This window comes from Drosophila tropicalis, unplaced genomic scaffold (assembly GCF_018151085.1).
Source record: "Drosophila tropicalis isolate 14030-0801.00 unplaced genomic scaffold, ASM1815108v1 contig_527, whole genome shotgun sequence".
Classification (NCBI taxonomy): Eukaryota; Metazoa; Arthropoda; class Insecta; order Diptera; family Drosophilidae; genus Drosophila; species Drosophila tropicalis.
The window spans coordinates 3,366,474-3,391,610 of NW_027172999.1; the positions used below are offsets into that span (position 1 = coordinate 3,366,474).

Here is a 25,137-nt window from a genome sequence, read left to right on the forward strand (position 1 = left end):
ATTAATTTCAGCCTATTTCCACATTGCACTATGGGCGATTAGTTGATTTTGGCGGCATAAAGTCCACACATAGAGCTAGGCGCTTAATTTTTTTTTTTTAAGTGTTACTAATATTTTAGTTTAATTTCGGATTTTTTTTTAGTCAATTTGACCACGCCTTTATTTTGCGCCCCTTTATAACCCCGGCACCTGTACAAAAATTTAAATTTTTATTATAAAACAAAGCATAAAAATAGAAAAAATAATATTTTACCATGTTTTAACAATATTCCAAACTCAAAAAATCAAAAAGTTAATAATCTTCTTCATCCAAAACAAAAGAATTCTCATGTTTGTCATCGCTTTCGTTGTCTGATTCGGTGTCTTCATCATTTCCAAAATTGTATGAACTCAGCTCTGATGTTGGACACTCTAAAAGGTTTATAACTTCTATTGGAAGCGGTTTCTTTTTCAAATTTTGCAGCCTCTTATTTATATAGTAGCTTGATATTAATGGATCAGATGAGTCCATGGCTCTATTAAAAACGTCAGCCATATTACTTAATCTAGAATTTTTTCTGGCATGAGAACGTCGGTCCATTTTATAATGTTTGTTACGAGCTTCTGATGCATTTTCACCCAAACATCCAACTGGAACTATACACAAATTTATAATGTCTGCTCCGTGAACTAATATTTTATGTACAGTTGGAGACATTGGGTACCACGGATATGTTTTCATATATAGATTAAAAGTGTATTTACAAAATTGTCGGTACTTTTTTGGGCTGATCGAGAATTCACACGATATTGCTATTAATATATAGTAAAAATTATTCAAAATGACCTCATCAAACAATGTTATGGATGCAAACAGTTTTGTATTTCCAAAGATTCGTCTCGCCGTGTTACCATCATTGCTGTTACCACTTCCGTTCTGTTTTGGGATGCTAATATGCAAACCCATTACCTTCCATACTGTTTGCTGAATTTCCTTCTTTCTTATCATCATTTTATTTTTATCATCGCCTTTGATATGCCAGGTCTTTATATCCATACGGTACGATATATTCAAGACGAATTCCATAAATCGAATCCATGCATGTAATGGACTTACGCCGTATTTTAAAGAGCCAGGCTGAGGTTGAAAGGTTTCAGAATTAAAATCTGTGATTTCGATAAGTTTTTTGGGATTTACGGCACAGATTGGGCAACATTGATTGGATTTTGTACCAGTTATGACGTTTAATACCTTTCCATCAATTAATGACATATATGTTTTAAAATCCACAGAAATATTTTTAGGTTGCCATTTGAACTTTTCCAATTTCGCTACTTGCATATCTAAATTTTCTTTTTCGCATAAGATTTTTGTGGAGCTCTCTTTCGCGTATTCAATTTTTAAAGGCCTGCAAAACCTTATTGACTGTGGGCTTCTATTTAACCATATTACGCGATTTAAAGAATCAATTAGACGTATTGGTATGACAGTGGATACGAACAACGATTGATCTAAGAAATCAGGTTGATCTGAATCAAATTTTTGTTTATATGAACTTTGACCCGTCGATCCATCAAACCCATAGCTAATAATAAGGGTGCAGTCCGTTACATTTTCCATTTTCTCTAAAACATCATTTTGTAAGGTCAATATTCGTTCAGCTGTGTGGTTTAGCAAATCCTGCAGAGAAACCTTTGCCACAGTTTCGGAAATACTAATTCCTGACGGTCTGCATTGCAATTTTGTAGATCTTATTAAGTCGTACCCGGGACATATATTGCAGCCGTGCGCCTTGTTGAGTTGTGTAAAACTGATATATTGCTGCTTTGTTAAATTATTCTCCAATAAAAAAGCTAATGCTTCAATATTAGAAATGCGATCTGGTCCCGCTTGATTTGTTATTTCGGGATTTACAACATTTTCCTCAGTCATTACATTTCGCAATACGCCAACCAATTTATTTTCATTACTTTTACGGGCAGACGCAGAGGCGGCATGCAAAAGTAATGCAGTAGAGCAGTCATTTTGAACGGCAACTTCTGATGCCATTTGCCTTCGTAGTCTAGGCCCGGCCTTGGCATACCCTACTTTTGGACGACCCATCTTCGATGGTGATGGCTTAGCAGTATCCTCCACTTCAATTTTTATTTCCATACATTTTGCAAACCATTCTGTATGAATTGACTTGAATCGCTCAAGATTTCGATTGTATTTGCGCAAGTATCGTTTTATATAATATTCAAAATTAGTCACTTTTGCCTTAATTTGCTGTATGTTTGATTTGTTCAAATTATCTTCATTTATTTCTTCCATTATGTACGCTACGACAGCATCAGCATTGCGATTGTTGTTGTTCCAAATATCAACAAGCGTGTTGTTGTTGAACGTAAAGGAAACTTCAAGTGCAATTTTTTTTAAAAGGAACAAAAATGAGCAAAAAAAATGATTACTACAATAAACTAGACACATCCGTTAGTAACTTGCCATTTTTAGTTGCATGTTTTGATATGCAATTTTCAAGAAATACTCCACGGAACACAATTAAAATTGTTAGATTTTCGCTAAAAATACAATCAACAATAACACTGGACATTAAAAACACCACGAACATTTATACACATTTAGCGTAAATAAAAGATTCTAAATACCTTGAGCTTTGCTATCCATATTAAACTTATTTATTTAAACGAAACCAACAATAATTTAAGCACTTTCAACAGCATGAAATTTTTCGCGCCAATTTATATAATTGCGAGCTTCAACAGATCAGGTGGTTTGAAGGGCTGCCACAAAAAGAGAGTTGCCACCCCATAAAAAAAAAAAATTGTTTTTCAGCTAACTGAAGTGTTTACTATTAATAAAAAATAACATTTTTCTTAATATTTCACCATAAATTTTATGACTTTATGCCGCCCATTATGAAAAATCGCCCAAAGTGCATTGTATAAATTTGAATATCCATGTGATTATACATATATCCTTATAATTATTCACACAATTGCGAGGAAAATTATAAATCCTTATAATTTCATATATGCTATCTATGCTTATTTATTGTGTTCACTAAAAAGAGGAGACACTTCCTTCTCACTCCTCTATCCTTAAATTATACAGTCCACTTACAGCTTCGTTTCGATCTCCTCTCTTGAGAGCTCTAATTCCACGAAGTTATTTGTTCCCAGCTGACGATGTGCCACTCGTCTCCATTAAAATACGCTTAGACCAGCTTAAGTCACTTTGGGCAAAAGTCGAGGCAGGCCTTGACGGCTCAAAAGAACGAAAATAGTCCGGGGCACAAAGCTACAATCAAAGCTAAACATGAATATTATGTTTAGTAATATGTGCGAGACGGGACTTTGTTTGGAGAGCGAATCGAGTAATTGGCCGCGAAAATGGCTCCCCCACCTGTCACGTTTTACGTCGATTCCACCCATCAAAGCCACACAGTCCCTCCGTGCGAAGTCGAAATCTTCAACGGAGACAGCCTTGCTTGGCCTACATTCCGTGACTTCTTTACCGCGATTTTTATTCATAATCCTTTACCATTTAAGTTGCAAAACACGCGGTGAAGCCAGAGCCATTGTTTCTAGGTCACCATTGACCAGTCCACGTGGGATAACCTCAATACGCGGTACGAAAATAATCGATTATTGATTATGATCCAAGCCAAGCAGCTTCTACAGATCCCAGCTGTATCCCAAGAGGTTGAGAGAACTGCAGACGTCAATTCAAGGTTGCTTAACCGGTCTTGAGCGTTCCGGGGCTCGTACAGACAATTGGGATATCCTACTCATAGCAATCTGTACAAGCAAAATGCCCAAATCCACCCATCTGTTGTGGAAACAGTCCGTTCCAAAAATGACAGCCGTCTCATCCTAGGACGACCTGAATCGATTCCTAACTGATCGCCGCCGTGTACTAGAGGCTACAGATGTCCTTCAACAAAGCTCTAGCGGTCAGACCTTTCCATCCGTAAGCCGAAAACCTACGGCAAGAGCTCAGGCCTTTCCCGCTCAAGTGCAAGAGAGCTCAGCACCTGATGCTTGTATAGTTCCGAATCCTGCGTCCTCGGATTCTTCCAGCATGTAAACGTGGGAAGTTACTTTGCCTCCACTCGCAATACAGGTCTCCTGGGTACTGCGAGTGTAACCATGCATCATCGTGGCAAGCAGTTTCAAATACGCGCTTTGATTGATATGGGATCTGAAGCGTCTTTATTTCCCAAAGAATGTTTGAATTGATTAATCCTCCAAACTACAAAGTATCAACTAGCATTCGCGGCATTGGGCAATGCGATGCTGGTAGCGGGGACAAAGTGTGCCGCTAACAGATTTCTCCCTCTGATGAACCGCTGCAACTGTTCCAAGCAGTAGCCGTTGTGCAGCCCAGTGTAGCGAATAAGGTTAAGCAGGATTCGCTTGACCTTCCGCTCGCTGATCGGCAATTTCACCAAAGTGCTCCTGTGGATTTGGTCCTTGTAGTCGAGCTCCTTCCCATTATCCTTGGGGAACGAATTATCAAGAATGTTGGGGATTGAGACGATGTTCGGATGGGTTCTCTGTGGATTCGTTACTGGAAAATCCAGAAGCTCTCGGTCCACCTTCTACAGCAGTCCGAAGATGTCTCCAAGGACAGTAGCACCAACCGATTTCAAGTGTCTTGTCGATCCAGAACGCTTCCATTCCCCATCCTTCGACATGTCCAGCGAGGCAATTGCAACTTGTTGCAAGTGGGGCGGTATGTTCACACCACCGGGTGAACAGCAGAGAGTGAGGGGTAGGATTTTTTCCCAAAACGGAATGCGGTCATACTGAGGAGAGTGCCGAGGAGTTCTGTAAATCGCCATGGTTAATCTATCACGAGATTTTGCTCCGAATTCCCGCACCTTTTTATACCCTTGCAGAGGGTATTATAAAATTGAAAAAGTATATATAAAGTACAGGAAAAGACTTATTTATTTTCTTACAAAAAGTGAAATATGACAACATTGTTTTTACTTTCATTACAGTATATTACAAATGAAGGAACAATAATTTATTTTCGTACAAATAAAGATGCTCCAAACTATCGCGTCATAAGTATCGACTTGGAAAACTCAGATGAGGAAAACTGGAAAACTATAGTCAAGGTAAGATTCAATTCGTTGCATAGATCTACTTTTAAAAACTAAAGAGCATTTCATAAATCTCTAAAATGAATTAATCGAAAGTGCTTGTGGGTTTTAAAGCCAAAAAGCATTTTCAAAATTTTATTTAAATGATATTAATAATTATTAATTAAATTAAAGAGCGCGAGCGCAAGAGCTAGAAATCACAAAAACAAAAACACTGCAACAAGAACTCACAGAAATTGCAAGACAACAACAAATGAGCGTTGCTTGTGATTTACAAGAAAAAAAAAAAAAAGGTGGGAAAGAGAGAAAGAAAAAAAAAAACAACAAAGGTTTTAACAGAATTAAGGTTGTTAAAAATTATTAACACAAACACACAAAAACGCAAACGAGTGATATGGTGCAAGTTAGATTAAATATTATAATTATAATTTTCGATCGCGATGCCGATAAAACAAAAAAAAAAAAATTATAAAATCAGTTAAAACGCGGGAGCTTAAAAAAACACGTCCGTCTTCCTCGAGAGCGTTGATGATTAGTTTGAATTGTTTATACCACAAATTTTCGTAAGACTGTTCAATGGCATAGCATTCGCTCGGTGCTGTTCCAAAAATATACAAACGCCCAACTTTGTCCGCTTTCACAATGCATTCACCTTTTTGGATTATTCGTGCGTACTTTTGTCCAAATTCAACGATGTATCCATGTTCAACTGCTTTGCTCACCGAAATGAAATTACCTCTCATTTTGGGTACATACAATACATCCTTCAATGTAAGTATACGTAATTCGCTATTCAGCGTTACCCCGCCGTTTTCTTCAGCCTGAAGGAAGCTATTACACTGTGATAGTTTTTTTCAAAAAAAAAAAAAAAGACATGGCAAAATTCGATGGTTTCACCCTATTTCGGGTCCTGCGAATCGAACTGCATCATTAGTTTTTTAAGTTATCACGATGGTTTCATACAAAATTTTTTGCGGAAGTTTTTCATCAAAGTTGCCATTTTTTCGTAAAGGATGTTTTTTTCATTTGCTTCTAACTTCTAAAATATTCATTTTTTTTACAAACTTTCTTTAGCAAAGTTTCTTAGAATTGAAAGAGCTACAAATGTTGGGAAGTTATCTAGCCTCTAAATCCGTCCGTTCCCGAGCATTGGGACAAAATGTAAAAAAAATCGAATCTTGACCAAATTTTTTTTATGTTTTCTTTCTCGTATTTTGCTAAAATTGATATTATTCCATTTGAAGCTTGATAATTATATGGGAACTTATTTTGCTCAATGACAGCAGAAGAGACACCAGACCTATCTAATTTACGATTTATAATATAATCACATAATCAAATTGAATTTTTTTTAGATGTCAACAAAATTAAACTAACTGTAGTTTTTTAGTGTTTCAAAAATATTCATACAGTCGGTATAATAACTGCATATAAATTGTTTGACAACAATAGTAGTTGTCAAGGGCGTAGCCTGGATTGAGCCTGGATTGAGCACGGGGGAGGGGGGAGGGGTGCATTTAAATCAATTTACTTAAAGTACTCAAGTACTTACTTTACTTGATAATGCATTATAAAAGTTATGTTAAGAGGAAAAAAATGTTACCCCTTATAAACTTAAATACTGGTTACGCCCTTGATATTAGAAATATTTATTTCCTATGATATTCTACTGATATCGGTGGGTACTTATAAGCATAGATGTTAATCGTAATTTTGACTTGCGAACAAGTCTCCGACAAGTTTTGCCGGATTTTGCTACGTGTGTGGAAAATTTACGAGCCCACAATGCAATAACAATTTGCAAAATTGGTCAAAAAGGTTGCGCCCAAAAATGGGTTTCGGCATTCCAATGATTTAGATAGATTCACAATCATACGGATAACTGCTACGCATGCCAGAATAAACTCGCAAAACTAAAGAAGAGTTTTATGGTCTATAATAGTGTTCAATCTGCACAGTACCTCATTCGGAGTATATTACAATTACAAAGATGTCAAAGCCCAACAGAAAGATATAATTCGCCAACATTTGTCACCGAACCTGAAGAGTTACTTTCAACGTATGATCCATCCCAAATCGATAAAACTTGTCAACATCTCTAGATATCCCAAGCTCAATTATTTACGATGGTACGACAACTAAAATTGTCACAAAGGCAAGCGAACTCTTTAGCACATCATTTACGATCTGTTAACATTTTGGCTAAGGATGTAAAAGTGTACGGGTATAGGAAGAGACTTTTTGACTTTTTCGAAATAAACGGCAATAATACGTTTGGATACTGCAAAAATATCGTTGGGTTAATGGAACATATGAATTGCACGTACAAACTAAAGGAGTGGCGATTGGTTTTCGAAAAGTTGTTGCTCTACTCACTGGCTTACAAGCGGGTTATACGAAAAACATGTGCTTCATTTGTCATTGGGATACCACATTATACCGACTGTATGAATATTTTTGAAACACTAAAAAACTACAGTTAGTTTAATTTTGTTGACATCTAAAAAAAATTCAATTTGATTATGTGATTATATTATAAATCGTAAATTAGATAGGTCTGGTGTCTCTTCTGCTGTCATTGAGCAAAATAAGTTCTCATATAATTATCAAGCTTCAAATGGAATAATATCAATTTTAGCAAAATGCGAGAAAGAAAACATAAAAAAAAATTTGGTCAAGATTCGATTTTTTTTACATTTTGTCCCAATGCTCGGGAACGGACGGATTTAGAGGCTAGATAACTTCCCAACATTTGTAGCTCTTTCAATTCTAAGAAACTTTGCTAAAGAAAGTTTTCAAAGAAAACGAATATTTTAGAAGTTAGAAGCAAATGGAAAAACATCCTTTTCGAAAAAATGGCAACTTTGATGAAAAACTTCCGCAAAAAATTTTGTATGAAACCATCGTGATAACTTAAAAAACGAATGATGCAGTTCGATTCGCAGGACCCGAAATAGGGTGAAACCATCGAATTTTGCCATGTCTTTTTTTCGACTATCACAGTGTAATCTGTTTTATACATGTCAGAGAGTCCTCCAGAATGCATTCGCTCAGCTCCATCGTTTTCTTATTTTATATTATCAATACTTTATTTTACGTTTTTGGTTTACTGACATTTATTTTCACTTATGTTTTGTTTGAGACTGTTTAAACAGTTCCACTGGGATTAATTTCCTGAGCTTTCTAGCCCAATGCCCGTCCTTATTTAGGACCCGATAACAGTTCTCAACATTTGTTCCTAAATATATTTTTGAGGCAAAGATGCTAATCATCCTGCAAACTCAACAATTCATGCTACATTCTTATTGTCATTCTGTAGCCGCTGCAAAGTTAAAAGCCAGGACTACACCTCACCTGTCAATGAATTGGAACAAGCAGTAGGCCTTGACAAACATTTTTGAAACCTTACTTCCTTCTTAACACCAATTAAAAGAACGCTGACCTATCCGAATAAATCAAAAAATTCCAGTAAATAAAAAATATTGTTGGGTGCTGTCATAAGGACAGCGATGCCATATTTATGGACTTACCGCCAGATTGGAATGATTAAATATATCCAGAACAATAACCCCATTTCAGTGGCGTTGTAACGGGGGGGTTTTGGGGATAAAAGTTTGGGCGCAAATCTAACCTATAACTCACAAACTCTGTCGTACTCTGTTGCGAAGTAAATATGTATATTTAGGGTAGAGCACCTTGTTTATTAAAATATATAGTGACAAGTTTTAGTCGACGATTTAACAACTTTCCGACTTCAACTTTTTGACAACTTTCGGACTTCAACTTTTTGACAACTTTCCGACTTCAACTTTTTCTCTTCACCACACGTGTGATGCCACCTCGATCGCTGATTACATCGACATTGTCAATTATTCAAATTATCCTCCCTGTAAAATTGGTTAAAAAAGGAGTTGAAAATGTCAATGACCAAGTTGCCACCGATAAAAACATGGTATTGTTTCTGAAACTGTCGAAGTAATAATCGATCAATGGCCAAAAACTCATTCGAAAAACTCATCATTCATCGACGCATTAAATCTTTGCAACGAAGGGCTTTTTCCCAACGTTTCAAAATTTTTAAGGGTGAGTTTTTCAACTTTGAGGGGTTTAAAAAATTGGATAAGTTCAACTGGAGAAGATAGGCTGAACGGATTTGCTCTAATGAGTATTAACAGAGATATTGATATCACGGTAGAAGAAGTTATCGACAGATTAGCTCAAAAACAGAGAAAAATCGAATTGTGATTTCGTACATTTATGTTTTTTCAACATTTTTTTAGGCTACAGAATTCTTAATAAATTGATCAAAAAATAATTGATCAGAAAATAAAAGTTTTGGGAGGTGTGAATATATGTTGTATTGTTTAATGGTATTTTAAATCATTTACCTATTATAATGATTATGAAATGAATTTAAATTTAATAAACATACATTTGGTCTTCGAAATGTAACATATTTGTTTCACCTGGTGCATGGTTTCCCAAAGTCGGCAATACGACTTACTTACTTCATTTCTAATGTTCTTCAGAAATCGTACTGTAGTGAGCAGGACTACGATTCAATTATGTGAAAAACTTAATTTTTTTCAAAAAACTCTGCGAACGGTGTAAAAAAAGCAACAGAGATAAGAAGCTTTTGGAGTGCAACAATACAGCCTGGCTCAACGACGATTTGGAGAAGAAGAAAAATTTGGACCAGTGCGAAAACCTAAAGAAATTGAAGATTGCCACACTAACCATTAATGCACAAAATTATCACATCTTATTGAAAACAACTCTTGAAAATGATCTTATGAGAGCAACATTAATAAGCCTTAATAAATGTGGTAAACGGAGTGTATCGGATATAGTTTCAATGGTAGATGTAGATCCCCACGCATAAAAGAAATAGTACAGACCAACAACTTTCAATTAAATATACTCCAGAAGAAGCTTTGGCGCTTTATACAAGCTATTGCAATCGGGCACAAAAACGCGAAAAGGCTATATTTTTCAAAAGTATGATTTATTGGATTCAGCAATGATTTATCGGATTTGTATTAGAACCAAAATAAGTTGGACTGAAGTGCCTTTTGCAAGAAATGCTGGATTACACAGTTACGAAAATTCCAGAAGCGCATCTTAAAGTGTTTAGCCAAATCTCAGATTGTGGCAAAAAATATAAGTCTTTTATCCTGATTTCTAAATAGGTTTGCGATGGGATACGTTTTCGGGAGCGACCACTTGCGTTATGGTGAATACTCTTTTAAAGCAATACAAACTTAGATAAAGCAACGTGAAACGTCTTTTGTTCTTTAAAAATTATCAAAAAAACAACCTGCGAAAAGGGTACTGTTTCTTTATAGCCGACGTTGACGAAACAAAGCGCAATACGTTCAAGTGGCCCCTACGACACCAGGACAAAGCCTGTTACGCGCGAGCCCAAGCAGATAACTGCACACTTTCCACCCGACCGACCGCACAAATCGCGTGAATAATACTATAGCTATCTATTAACTAATTGTGATAGGATCGATGCTTTAAGTATGTTAATAGAAGACTCTCTTTTTATGCATAGCATAGTTAAAAGAACAACGACTAAGGGTTAAAGGTATAATCTACTCCATCTACATGGTACCGACAGATTAACCTGAGCCAATAACTCAGGAGTTAAGATTTAACTTATGGACCATAAGAACGCCCAAATCATTCACATTATTTAGACGTTCTAAATGACTATTGTTTAAGAAATAAGTAAAGGAGAGATACAAAAAAAAGTCATTACCTTACATTTGGTAGTGTTAGAATTTAATAGATTAAACTGGCACCAGGACTGAAAGTTTAAAAGATCAGCTTGAAGCCGACTAAATGACGTCAGCATACATAAGCACACGCGAATGAACAATGACTGATGGAAGATCGTTATTGAAAAATGTGAAAAGCAGAGGGCCAAGATGACTACCTTGAGGTACACCAGATTTCACAGGAATGGAATTGGAAAAAGAAGGCTTAAAAAGTACCATCTGTTTTCTATTTGTTAAATATTCTCGAACCCAAGAAAGGAAAAGAGGCGGAAACCCAATGTCGTTCAGTTTAGAAAGTAATCAAGTATGATTAATAGAATCAAAGGCTTTGCTGAAGTCAGTGTATATGACATCAGTTTGTTTAGCATTTTTGAACCCCTTGATAATTATAGAGGTAAATTATAAAAGGTTAGTGGTTGTAGACCTAAGTTTCACAAACCCATATTGGGATGGCGAAATAATAGAGCTGCAAAAATGTTGCAATTGAGAAGTTATAATTTTCTCAAAAGCTTTCGGAATAGCGGAAAATTTTAAAATACCCCTGTAGTTAGAGGCTTCAGACTTGTTGCCATTTTTATGCAGAGGAATGATATACGACTCCTTCCAAATAGATGGAAAAGAGAAAGATTCGACAGACAATTGAAACAATTTTAAAATGGGTTTACATAATGTGTTTGCACAGAACCTGAGTACACATACAGGAAGACCATCTGGCCCCGGAGAATAAACGGGTTTAACTAGTTTAAGTTCGCTAAGAAAAGATGAATAAGTTTTTTTGAAAAAACTCGCAAACATATCGGCAATTGCCTGATCAGTGCTCGCCTTTTTGAAAAGACAAACAAGATGGGTGCACAGAGGTCTTACCTTTAGAATTAACAAAATTATAAAATTGTTTAGGGTCAGAAGAGAACCGAAGCTTACACCGCTGAAGATAATTCTTATAGCATTGTGTATTTAGCATCTTGAATTTTGACCTAGCGACTGTATACAGAGCGTAATCTGATGAACCACGTGTTTTTTGAAACTTCTTATAATATCGAGTCTTCACAATTTTTCAAATTGGATAACTCTCGAGAGAACCAGGGAGGTTTGTTAAGCCGCTCCAGCCTACCAAGAGGCACACAAATATCAAAGAGTGAATCCAGAGTATCTTAGAAATAACGAACAGCTGAGTTCATATCTCTACAATTGTACAGATAAGACTAATCGGTAGTAGTAATGTTTTCATTAAGGCTGGCAAAGTCAGTCTTACGAAAGCACCTAGTTAGAGGTAACTTATTCGAACCAAGTAATGGTGAAAGCAAGGGCAGTTCAATTTTTAAATTTAATGTAGGATGAAATTTGTCTTCGGGAAGAACAAATGGTTTGATCCTAGAAACATCACAATAAGAAGAATACAATACAAAAATAAGGTCTAACGATTTTCCATCAGAATTTAAGACAGGATTGACTTGGGATAAAGATACGCCTAGAAGGCCATCAATAGAGTCATGTGACATAGAGGGCAGCAACATGGTAGATTCCTCTGTTGGTGACCATGCTAAAGCAGGTAAATTAAAATCACCTACAACAATGAGCATGTCTTGACTGGATACTAATGAGAAGATAAACTGAATTGCCTCTAAATGATTTAAATATACCACCATGTCTGACAATGGTGGCATATAGGAACAGGTAATAAAAGCATTAAAAGATTTAATATTTTTTTTAACACCGACAAACTCAATCTGCTGGATATTAGAAAATTAAATTATTTTAGATGATAAAGCAGCACCAACAGCTTTCAGAACGCCACCACTTATGCGAGATATCCGGTCACGTCTACATATAAAAAAGTCTATGGAAAAAACCAATGCATCAGCAATATCAGGTTTTAGCCACGTCTCTGTAAAAGCTAGAATGTTATGCTCAAAAGAAAGACTATCTACATAGAGATTAGGAAGTTTAGATTTCAGTCCTCTAACATTCTGGTAACCTAGGTTAAGGGACGAAACTAGTTTTTTGACACACCAGCAGATGCTGATGTGAGAGGAATAGTATTAGTTGTTGTTGTTGGCAGGCGAATCGGTTGCCGATTTTTCTTCTTTACAGTATATTCCTTAACTAATATATGTTTCGGCCAAAAATCTAATCGACATATAATGTCGAACATATTGGCAGAAACACTAATTTTAAAGGACGAAATGTCCCTAAAATAAGAAAATTTAAACTTTTCCACCGCAATATTCGCGACGTTAACTTTCTACCGAATCTACATCATCAGATGTGACAACAGGGTCTATGCCAACCAGAGGAGGCGGTCCCGAGGCGTCAGTCGCAGCAGAAACGTTGGAGAAGTCACCCACTGCAGCAGTCAACTTGTTCACGGGGCCCTCGGTACTTTTAGAACTATGGGCAATTTCCTTTGGAATGGGTAATTGCCCGGACTCATCGGACACTACAATCGGCATCGTTTTTAAAAGATCATTCCCAGGTGATATCGGTAACTCCTCACTAGTCGCATTCACAACCGGGCTCTTAAGCGATATCAATTGGGTCGGTGCATGAGACCGGTCGGGAACGATAAGAGACGCTGGCGGATCTACAGATACAGAAACATCCCAAGGACAGTACCCTTAAAGTGACAAAACTATCTCTAGTCCACCTCATGAATGAGCGCATCTCATTCTCGACCTCCCGGCAAGCATCACATTCATAGTTTCAACCACCTTTAGTAATAGAATCCTTGATTCTGCCTGTGTAACCTGAAGTTGTTCTGGAGCTATATAATATAGTAGTCCGATCCTGATAATTTTCATACTTGATCTGCTCCAGATAATAAAAGGCACAGAAAAAAAATTTCAGCCCGATAGCTTAAGAGATGAGTAAAACACATACGCACGGACGGACAGACGGACATGGCCATATCGACTCAGCTTCTCATGCTGATCAAGAATATATATACTTTATGGTCGGAAACGTCTCCTTCTGTGCGTTATAAACATCTGACCAATTTTATAATACCCTTTGCAAGGGTATAATTAATTAAAAATATTATTTTTCAATGCTAATGAAATGACCAATGCCATTATAAAAGTAGTGCATTAGGAACGACTCTGGTATCACTAGGGTGAGTTCACAATATATACTTAATTAAATACAATGTTTATTGTCAATTTATTTTTGCCGGCGACTTTTCGTCTTCTTTTGCTGACAACTTTTCGACGACCACTTCTTTATCTTGTTCCGCATCAATTAGCTGCTATAACCAGGGACCGTAAATAATGATTTTTTTTTTTTTAAATCGAAAAATCATTTACTTATAGAGGACTTAGAAAAGAATAGATTACACCAAAATATTTAATTCGATACCATCTATGCATTTTTGGAAAGATTTTTAAAAATTCAATTTTTTTCAATTTTCTTCAAAAAAGATCATTAATTTTGAGTAATTTAATAAGAATTATCCATAAAAATCTTTTTTGATAAAAAAAAAATAAAAATCAAAAATAATGATTAAAAATTATTTTCATTTTTTTCGCTCAAAATAAAACTCACTTTTGAAAAACGGCTTCCATGTTAAATATTTTCAAAATATTTTTGCACATCCTTAAAAAGGAGTTCAAGGACTACCACTCCATAAAATTTTTTTTTTTTGCATTAGTATTAATAATAATTTTATCATTGTTTTCATTTTTCCTCCTTTTTGAGGATGTGCAAAAATATTTTGAAAATATTGGGAGTTATATGATATAGTCACCCGATCTTGATCAAATTTGGCACAGTAATTTATAGGCGTAATAAACTGAATAATATTAAGTTTCACGACAATACGACGACACAGAAAATAACGAAGTTATTGAGAAAAGTCACTGTTCGTGACTTTGGGGTTTGTATGGGAGCTATATGATATAGTGGTCCGATCTAGCTGAATCCGAGATATACAACCCCTGTAGTATGTACAAGCCTACGTGCAAAATTCAGCTCTGTAGCTCTTACGGTCTAGGAGGACTTTGCGTTGATCCAGACGGACGGACGGACGGACATGGCTATTTGAACTCGTCTCGTCGTGCTCATCAAGAATATATATACTTTGTATGGTCGGAGATGCTTCGTTTTATTCGTTGCACACTTCTGACCAAAAGTAATATACCCTTTTTGCAAGGGTATAAAAATATCAAAGAAGCTAACATCGGCTATGCCGAAGTTTATATATCCTTGTAGTCCTTGGCAAAACTAATTTTCCCTGTTCAAAATTTGTTTTCTGCAACTCAATTCATCAATATACAAATAAAACAATTTTACTCTTCATACCACAATGTGTTCTTTTTTCTTCCCTCATTCTCTAAGCAATGCAACGCACGCATACACATACAGTTCATGTAGCATTGCGTCTGTGTGTGTATGCATGTGCTCTAATGATTTGATGATGACGTAGTAGGCAGCAAGCAGCGCTGCCGGCAGAGCTGGGAGCAGAGCCGAGATTATTATATTGACTGTAACTTGTGTTATATTTTTCCAATCAGATTCAAATTTTGGGAACTGAGTTTTTATTATCCTATACTATCATCGTAGTAAATTTTTATGAAAATGTTTCCTCTAGAGCTATATGATCCTGACAATTTTCATACTTTATCTGACCCGGGTAATAAAAAGCCCCTAAAGAATATTTGTATCGCGATAGCTCCTAAGATGGCTGCGTAAAACGCATACGTACCGACGGACGGACAGACGGACATGGCTATATCAACTCAGCATCTCATGTTGATCAAGAATATATATACTTTACAAGCATCTTACCAATTTTTTAATACCCTCTCCAAGGGTATAAAAATAAAAATTGTATAGTTAGGCAAAAGACGAGATCGCAAATTAAACAAAAATAGGAAAGAGCGGGAGAGCGCGTCAAATTGAACACATGCTACAACAATTTGTACGCTAAAGCTAAACAAGTGTAAAAGAGATAAGCAAAACAACAACAACGCCGATGCAAGTATTGTTGTAGGTTTTAATTTATGTACAAATATTGAAACAAAAGCGACTGCAAGAATTCGCGAGATGAAAATCAAATTCGGATGCTGAAATTTTAACTAAACCGATAATGATTTTAAAATACAGTTTATGTAGATATCATCAACGCTCTCGAGGAAGACGGACGTGTTTTTTTAAGCTCCCGCGTTTTAACTGATTTTATAATTTTTTTTATTTTGTTTTATCGGCATCGCGATCGAAAATTATAGTTATAATATTTAATCTAATTTGCACCATATCACTCGTTTGCGTTTTTGTGTGTTTGTGTTAATAATTTTTAACAACCTTAATTCTGTTAAAACCTTTGTTGGTTTTTTTTCTTTTCTTTCTCTCTTTCCCACTTTTTATACCCTTGCAAAAAGGGTATATTAATTTTGGTCAGAAGTGTGCAACGCATAGAACGAAGCATCTCCGATCGTACAAAGTATATATATTCTTGATCAGCACGGCGAGACGAGTTCAACTAGCCATGTCCGTCCGTCCGTCTGGATCAACGCAAACTCCTCCTAGACCGTAAGAGCTACAGAGCTGAAATTTCGCACCTAGGCTTGTATATACTGCAGGCGTTGTATATCTCGGATTCAGCCGGATCGGACCACTATATCATATAGCTCCCATACCCCAAACCCCAAAGTCACGAACAGTGACTTTTCTCAATAACTTTGTTATTTTCTATGTTATTATCGTGAAACTTAATATTAGAAAGTTTATTACGCTTATAAACGACTGCGTTAAATTTGATCAAGATCGGATGACTATATTATATAGCTCCCATAGGAACGATCGGTCGAAAACAGTGACTTTTGTAAATAACTTCGTTACTTTTTCCGCGATTGCTTTCAAATTAAACATTTGCTAGTTTAGTATATCTGTTAATTACTGTGCCAAGTTTGATCAAGATCGGGTGACTATATCATATAGCTCCCATAGGAACGATCGGTCGAAAACAGTGACTTTTGTAAATAACTTCGTTACTTTTAACGTGATTGCTTTCAAATTAAACATTTCTTAATTTAATATATCTGTTAATGACTGTGCCAAATTTGATCAAGATCGGGCGACTATATCATATAGCTCCAATAAAAACGATCGGTCGATAACAGTGACTTTTGTAAATAACTGCGTTACTTTTAACGCGATTGCTTTCAAATTAAAAATTTCTTAGTTTAATATATCTGTTAATGGCTGTGCCAAGTTTAATCAAGATCGGGTGACTATATCATATAGCTCCAATAGGAACGATCGGGCGAAAACGGTGACTTTTGTAAATAACTTCGTTACTTTTACCGTGATTGTTTTCAAATTAAACATTTCTTAATTTAATATATCTGTTAATGACTGTGTCGAATTTGATAAAGATCGGGTGACTATATCATATAGCTCCCATAGGAACGATCGGTGGAAAACAGTGACTTTGATCAATATCTTCGTTATTTCCTATGATTGTAGGCCATTCTTTCTTCCACATTGATGGCTAATAGGTAAGGAAAGAGTTACCAAAAAATGTGCAAGGGTATACAAACTTTGACGCGGTCGAAGTTAGCCCCGGCCCTCTGGTTTTCTTTGTTTCTTTTTTTCTTTGTTGTCTTGCAATTTCTGTGAGTTCTTGTTGCAGTGTTTTTGTTTTTGTGATTTCTAGCTCCTGCGCTCGCGCTCTTAAATTTTTTTTTCTCTCGTTTTCGTTTCACTCGTCGCCTTTATTTGCGCTCATACTGCAGTCTGTTGTGTGTCTGTAATTTAGACTCTATAGTGCTCTCTTTATCTTTTAACCCTTGTGCACCCTCAATATTTCGCTTTCTTATTATTTCTGGACCTCAGAGTGAGTTATATATTTTAATACCAATACATATCTCATTTTTATTTGTTTGGTTACTAATTCATCTTATAACCTCATAATGCCTGTCGGTTCGGTTAAAAATTGTTTGCAGCCCGCCCCACCCCTGAATAGTTTTATTTACTGTTGGTTGTGTAAAACTACAGTAATGTTAAGTGCGCCGGCTTTACATGCAGGGTAAAGGATCATTTAGATCAAAAAAAGGGTATCAAATGGGGATGTGAGTCATGCCGGATCGAGTAAGATGAAATGGAACTTTTCATGCGGCAAACAAAAGATAACCTGTTGAGTCTGTCCGCCAGTTTTCTTAAACTCTCGCAAGAGTTTAAAGCTGTCGAGTCTCAGTTTAGTAGTTTAACGCTACTGACTGAGTCTCGAAAGCTTAAGAAGGCAGGAGAACAGACTTCTGATTTGTCCTTGTGTTTGCCGGTCTCCACATCTATATCGGTTCCGACCCCCTCTCAACCAATGCAAACTCCAATTCCGCAGACGATGTCTGTAGTGTCCGTTTTGTCTGGGCAAGAATCTACACCGATGGATTTTGCCGATAGGGATTCTAGTGATAGTAGTGCCGGAGTGCCACTTGTTGCTACTGATGCTACAATTAATGCGGTAGCTGATGCAATACCTGCAATGCCGAAACCATTGGTGGGAGTGCCACCTAAAACACACATTTTTGTTTCGAGACTTCTCTCTGATGCTACATCGGATGATGTCATGGCCCACTTTCGGGCTAAACTGAATGTCTCCAATATATCAATAGAAAAGTTTAAATTTTCATATTAATCTTTTAAAATCAGTGTTCCAATTGAGCTCTTTGACTGTATCTGCAGTTCTAGCTTCTGGCAGAAAAGCTTAATTGTGAAGGAGTTTACATCCAGAAAAAGGAAGACACGGAGCCAAACAAGAATTTCTTCACCAGGGGTGGTGGAGTTCTTATTGCTGTAGATTCCGCCCTATCATCGGGTTTGATAACAATACCTGTCTCAAGTAGTATCGAATTTATATGCGTTAAAGTATCTTTTACTTTTTTTTTCCATTAAGGTAAAAAACTTGTTCTTACATTCCGCCCTAATCGGAATGGCCAACCTATTTACTACACTTAGATTCTATTAAATTTATACTTGAACTACTTTCTGACAGAGACTTATCAATTGTCCTTGGGGACTTTAACCTGCCCACTATGACTTGGTCAACAGTTAATGGTAGCAAAACGTTGCTGCCCTCTGGGTGTCATGATTTTATTAATGGTCTGCTTGAGCTTTCGTTGGCCCAGCTGAATTCGATTTCTAATACGTCTGGCAGATTTCTGGATCTGTTTTTTACTTCTGATCCTAGCTTTTGTGAAGTATTGAATGGTGTTACCAGAGGATAGTTATCATCCAACTTTAGAGTTATCTATTGAGTTTCCCAGCCGCGAGCCCATCTCCGGGTGTGATCCTACGGTACGCACCCGATGTTTTCGGAAGACTGACTTTGTCGCACTAAACAATGCCTTTCTTAATACCGATTGGACTAATTTATACACTTGTACCGATTTGAATTCCGCCATTTCTTTATTTTATACCACTGTTGACTCGATCTTTAATGACTGTGTACCCCTAGTGTCTCCTGTGGTGCCGCAAAAATCACCATGGCTTACGCGGGGGCTGTCAAAACTGAAGAATCTTAAGTCTAGGTATTACAGAAAATATAAAGTCATGGGTCTATCATCGGATCTGTCTCGTTACTTGGTTGCTAAATCGAATTTTAGTGTTTCTAATTCTAAATGCTATAATAATTACTTACAACGTTGCAAGTTGCAATTCTCCGAAAATCCTAAAGAGTTCTATAGTTTCGTTAACTCAAAGCGAAATTCTATCTCCCTATTCTAATCTATTTCTAAATTATTTGCTAACTTCTTCTCGACTACGTACATATCTACTGAGTACTCTAGTCAGATATATCCATATCCTATAACGAAATCCAACTGTATTCTTAATCCTATTATAACCAGTTCGGTAGCTAAGGAACTAATGACGATTAAGCCGGTATAATCACGGGGCCCAGACGGTATTCCCGCTTGTGTCCTGAGGTGCTGTGCGGAGTCATTGTGCTCGCCTTTACTTAAGCTTTTTGAGTTGTCCGCATTGCAAAAATCATAGCGTTTAAACCAATAAAGCGATTTCAAAAATTTAAAAAGCATATGATAAAGAATACCTTAAGCTTCAAAATGAATGTTTGTCAAAAGTGCTGGGTGTTCGTGGTGCTGTAATGTTCAAGGTCAAATTCAGAAAATATTTCCAAGCATGTTTTTCCTTTAAAAATGGATCGAAACCCTGGTTTTTTCAATCACAAATGGAATTTTTCATTGTTTTAGACGACTATGTAACATTTTTTAATGTTTTAATTTGATGTTTTAACATAATTACAAAAAGAAAAAAAAATTTTTTTTAAATTTGTTTTAGGTTAATTTTGAAAATTTGCTATTGATGGCTGATTTTCTTCAAAATAGTTTTCAATATTTACATCAGTATCTAATAAACTCAACATTTTGGGACTATACCACTCTCCAAGTGGTAAACGCTGATATTCTATTAAATCTTTTCCGTGAGCCAAAATCCTATGTACCGTTGGGGTAATTTTTTTTGCGGATACAATTCAGTCAAAAGATGAGCAGTCTTTGAAGTATATTCGGCAAATTTTTCACCATTTACCATTTCCTTGCAATTTATAACTTTCAAGATAACAGCCAACCTTTTAATGATCTCTTGACTAACACCTGTTATAAAAGATGCCACTTCATCATTTTCAAAAAATCTCCTTGAAGTATTTCCATCATTCGTGTTTCGGTATTACCCTTTTTGTATTAATTAGGTAAACAACTTAACATTTACATCCAATTAGGTAAAGTGAAATAAAAACGACCAACCCACAAATAGGACAAACTTTTCATCAACTTTAATAACAAGTCTTGTCAATAATAAGTCTTGTCATTTTTTCCAAAGCAGGTAATTGGCAATTTATCATTGTAGAAAGGCATATATGTAAGGTAGTATTTGCAAAACAGCATTACGCAATGTTATCATTTAAATACAAAGAAGCTACAGGCCAATACGCATGCGCTCTTCTTCTTCCTTATACCTGCAGCGCATTTTTTAGGCGAGGTTGCCTTAGTTTTATGGCTTACGCATCGCTGTCGCAGGTCTCCGCATATTGGGACTATATACATCTGATAGGTAAATATTTCACCTACCTAGTGTATGTAGTCCGGTATTGATACTCATTGAGTCTTGCTAGTTTTATTCCATCAAAGTTCAAAAAATGCCATTATTTAGTACATTTTTTAAACGCTTCTAGTTCAATAACTATTTAAGTAATTATTAAAATTTATAAAACATGCTATTAATAAAGAACATACTTTTCAGATAAAACCAAAAAATCCAAGATCGATTGTTGAAATCGCCCAATATTCAGTTTTAAAGTTGCGATTTTTTTTTTTTTAAATTATCATTTATTCCTTTTCACTGAAAATGTCTCAACTTTGGGCGCCTCTAGCACCCATGAATCTCAACCGATTTCAAAAATTTTTCGGATTCATAATCTCTGAAGTATTAACAACCTATTTCCGATCGCATATATCATTTTTGCCAAACGCGATCATGAAAAAAACGTATTTTTACAACGCTATCCGAGCAGAGGCCCAACTGTGCGACGTCACTAACTACAGAGGAATTTCTAAATTGTCAGCGATACCTAAACTGTTTGAAAAAAATTATGACGTCTCAAATACAGCATTTATGTAAATCTATTTTTTCGCCATACCAGCATGGGTTTGTCAAGAGTAGGTCTACCACAACTAACCTTTTACAGTTTACATCTTTTGTAATCCAAGGTTTTAAGAAACAACAGCAAACTGATGTTATATATACGGATTTCAGTAAGGCTTTCGATTCGGTAAACCATGCCTTACTATTACATAAGCTGAATTTAGTTGGCTTTCCGGATGCTCTGCTTGCTTGGATTTCACAACATCTGAGCAATAGGAGGCAGAGGGTTCTTTTTAGGTCCTCTCTTTCTAAGATCATTTGTGTTGAATCAGGGAGTCCCACAGGGCAGTCACCTTGGCCCATTATTATTTACCATTTTTATTAATGATCTCCCCACCGTTCTTTTAAATTCCAGAGTTCTTATGTATGCCGATGATGTAAAAATCGCTAATCGCATCGTAGACTCTCTCTCATGTCATACCTTGCAAGCTGACCTGAATGCTTTTCAGGGGTGGTGTAGGACTAACTTGTTATCTCTAAACTGTTCTAAGTGCAAATTTATGTCTTTGTATAGAGGTTCTCCCCAACTAACGAGTTACTTTTTAAATAATTTCCCGTTAGAAAAAATTAATAATACATCCTTGGTTGTAAAAGATTTAGGGGATCTTAATAGACCACAAACTCAGTTTTAATCAGTATATACTACTGTTAGTAGGGCTAGTTCTTGGCTTTGTAAAGCGCTGGTGGAAGGAGTTCAAGGATCCATATACTACCAAAAAAACTTTATACTTCATTAGTCCGCCCCATATTAGAATATGGATCTTGTGTTTGCTCTCCTCAATATGAGTTTTATCAAAACAAATTAGAATCTGTACAAAAACAGTTTTTACTCTTTGCCTTTCGTGATTTGCGCTGGGATCCAACTGTACAACTTCCATCTTATTCTAGTCGACTTCAGTTAATTAACCTTGGTGTAACTTTTCTTTACAAACTTTTGAATGGTGAGATTGACTCTTCGAGCTGTTGAACCAAATTAACATTTCTGTTCCATCTAGAAGGACCCGCAATTTCACACCGCTTATACTTCCCACTTGCACAACTAATTTTTCTCTGCATGAACCTTTCCGTATACTATGTAGTGACTACAACAGACTTTGGCACGTTATCGGTTCCGAAACATCGCTTCCGGGTATAAAAACTGCGATTTTGTCCTTCCTCGCTCGTAATTAGTTGTAATCATCTTTATCTTAACCTATCCTGTTTTCTTTTTTATATGTAACCTATTATCTCATTACATTTAATATTTTCTATTTCTTTAGTTTAATTTATGTTTATATATGAAATACGCCTATGCCCTTAGGTCGGAGTGGGTAGAGGTTGTAACATTAACTTTACTTAGGGTCATTCGTAACAGGCCCGGGCCTCGTGTCATATGGCCACTTGTTCGTACTGAGCGTTGTACGACTATGTTTAAAAAAAAAAAAAGTTAGAAAATAGTTTTAAATTGCCAGAAAAAAATAAATTTTGATAAGCGCAAAAAAAACACGTCCGTCCTCTGCAACGAGTGAGTTTTTTTTAATAATTGTAATAAGCTTACTAATATTAAATTTCGACAATGGGTCTGAAAATAACCAAGGTTTTAAGAAAAGTCACTGTTCGTGACATTGCCGTTTGTATTTGAATCCGAGATATAAAACCCCTGCAGTATATACAAGCCATTTGTATACCCTTTTCGCAAGGGTATACAAATTTAAATATCATTGCAAATTAAATAACTTACATTCACAGCTGCTTTTTGAGCGCTACAATTGAAGCAGAGATGCCAACTTAGTACGTTTTTTCGAAGCCAGAATCTGTGATTTTTTTTCTACTTCCAGCAGGTTGGCAGGTTCGCTTATGGTTGTTTAAGGCAAAAGCGCCCTCTGCCTAATTCTTTCAATGGCGTTTTCGTAAATTAATAAATAAATATAACCAGAGGGCCGGGGCTAACTTCGACCGCGTCAAAGTTTGTATACCCTTGCAACTTTTTTGGAAGAACGTTTTATCTAAAAAGGCTTATGTTTGCGAAAGAATGGCCTACAATCATAGGAAATAACGAAGATATTGATAAAAGTCACTGTTTTCGACCGATCGTTTTTATTGGAGCTATATGATATAGTCGCCCGATCTTGATCAAATTCGGCACACTCATTAACAGATATATTAAATTAAGAAATTTTTAATTTGAAAGCAATCGCGTTACAAGTAACGCAGTTATTTACAAAAGTCACTGTTATCGACCGATCGTTCCTATGGGAGCTATATGATATAGTCACCCGATCTTCATCAAATTTGGCACAGTAGTTTATAGGCATAATAAACTCTCTAATATTAAGTTTCACTATAATAGCACAAAAAATAACGAAGTTGTTGAGAAAAGTCCTGTTCGTGACTTTGGGATTTGTATGGGAGCTATATGATATAGTGGTCCGATCCAGCTGAATCCGAGATATACAACCCCTGTAGTATATACAAGCGTATATACGTCCAAAATTTCAGCTTTGTAGATCTTACGGTCTAGGAGGAGTTTGCGTTGATCCAGACGAACGGACGGACATGGCTATTTGAACTCGTCTCGTCGTGCTGATCAAGAATATATATACTTTGTATGGTCGGAGATGCTTCGTTCTATACGTTCTGACACTTCTGACCAAAATTAATATACACTTTTTGCAAGGGTATAAAAACAACAATTTTTAACGATCGCTTAAATGAAGATCTATGCAAAAATAATCAATGTTTATTTCAACAATGTTTTATAAGTAGTCGCTAAAACAATCACAGAAGCAATGTTTTATTTCAAATCAAAGTCGCAAATAGTGCAATATTATCTAAATGTTGCATGAAAAGGTGCGAGATTGTAAAACTGTCAAAGGATATTTCTCTGACACCCCACATTTGCTTTTGGGTTAGTTTTAGGTTGCTATCGATTTACGTGACACCCCTGATGTATATATTTTTTTTTGTTTGCAGGAACATGAAAAAGATGTTTTGGATTGGGCCAAGTGCGTTCATGAAAACAAATTGCTTTTGTGTTATATAAGAGACGTAAAGGTAAGAATTATAAAAACTACAATATGTAAATGTTCATTATGAATATTTTTTAGAGCATCTTGCAAGCTAACTTACTTCAAACGGGGGAGGTATTTTGCACATTTGACTTGGATATTGGAACCATTGTTGGAACTTCTGGGGAAAAAAAACATTCTGATTTTTTTTACAACTTTGCATCGTTTCTGAATCCCGGAACAATTTACCATTACGATTTTAATAACCCTGATCATCAGCCAGAGGTATTTCGAGAAATTAAAATAAACTTAAATGGATTTAATCGAGAAGACTATAAAGTTGAACAGATATTTTATCCCAGTAAAGATGGTACTAAAATTCCTATGTTTATAATTCGTAAAAAAAAGAGATGCTACGCCACGACCCTGCCTGCTTTATGGGTATGGGGGCTTCAATATTAGTGTGCTACCCGCTTTTGGTATCACAGGGTAAATATAAAAAAACTATTTGCACTGTCTGATCAAATTCTATCTGATTAAAATTTTAGACTAATGTTTGTTGATATGTTTGATGGAGTATTGGCTTACCCGAACTTACGCGGTGGAGGCGAATATGGGGAA

At 36.0% G+C, this 25,137-nt stretch overlaps 1 protein-coding gene across 1 annotated transcript in view; it reads left to right on the plus strand.

The window, feature by feature from the left end:
• LOC137574942 (prolyl endopeptidase-like) overlaps nt 1–25,137 on the plus strand; it is a 144,637-nt gene that overhangs the window by 94,553 nt on the left and 24,947 nt on the right. The window contains 5 exon segments of the mRNA XM_068287372.1: nt 4,989–5,108; nt 24,482–24,562; nt 24,616–24,915; nt 24,917–25,005; nt 25,065–25,137. Coding sequence (XP_068143473.1) covers nt 4,989–5,108; nt 24,482–24,562; nt 24,616–24,915; nt 24,917–25,005; nt 25,065–25,137 — 663 coding nt within the window.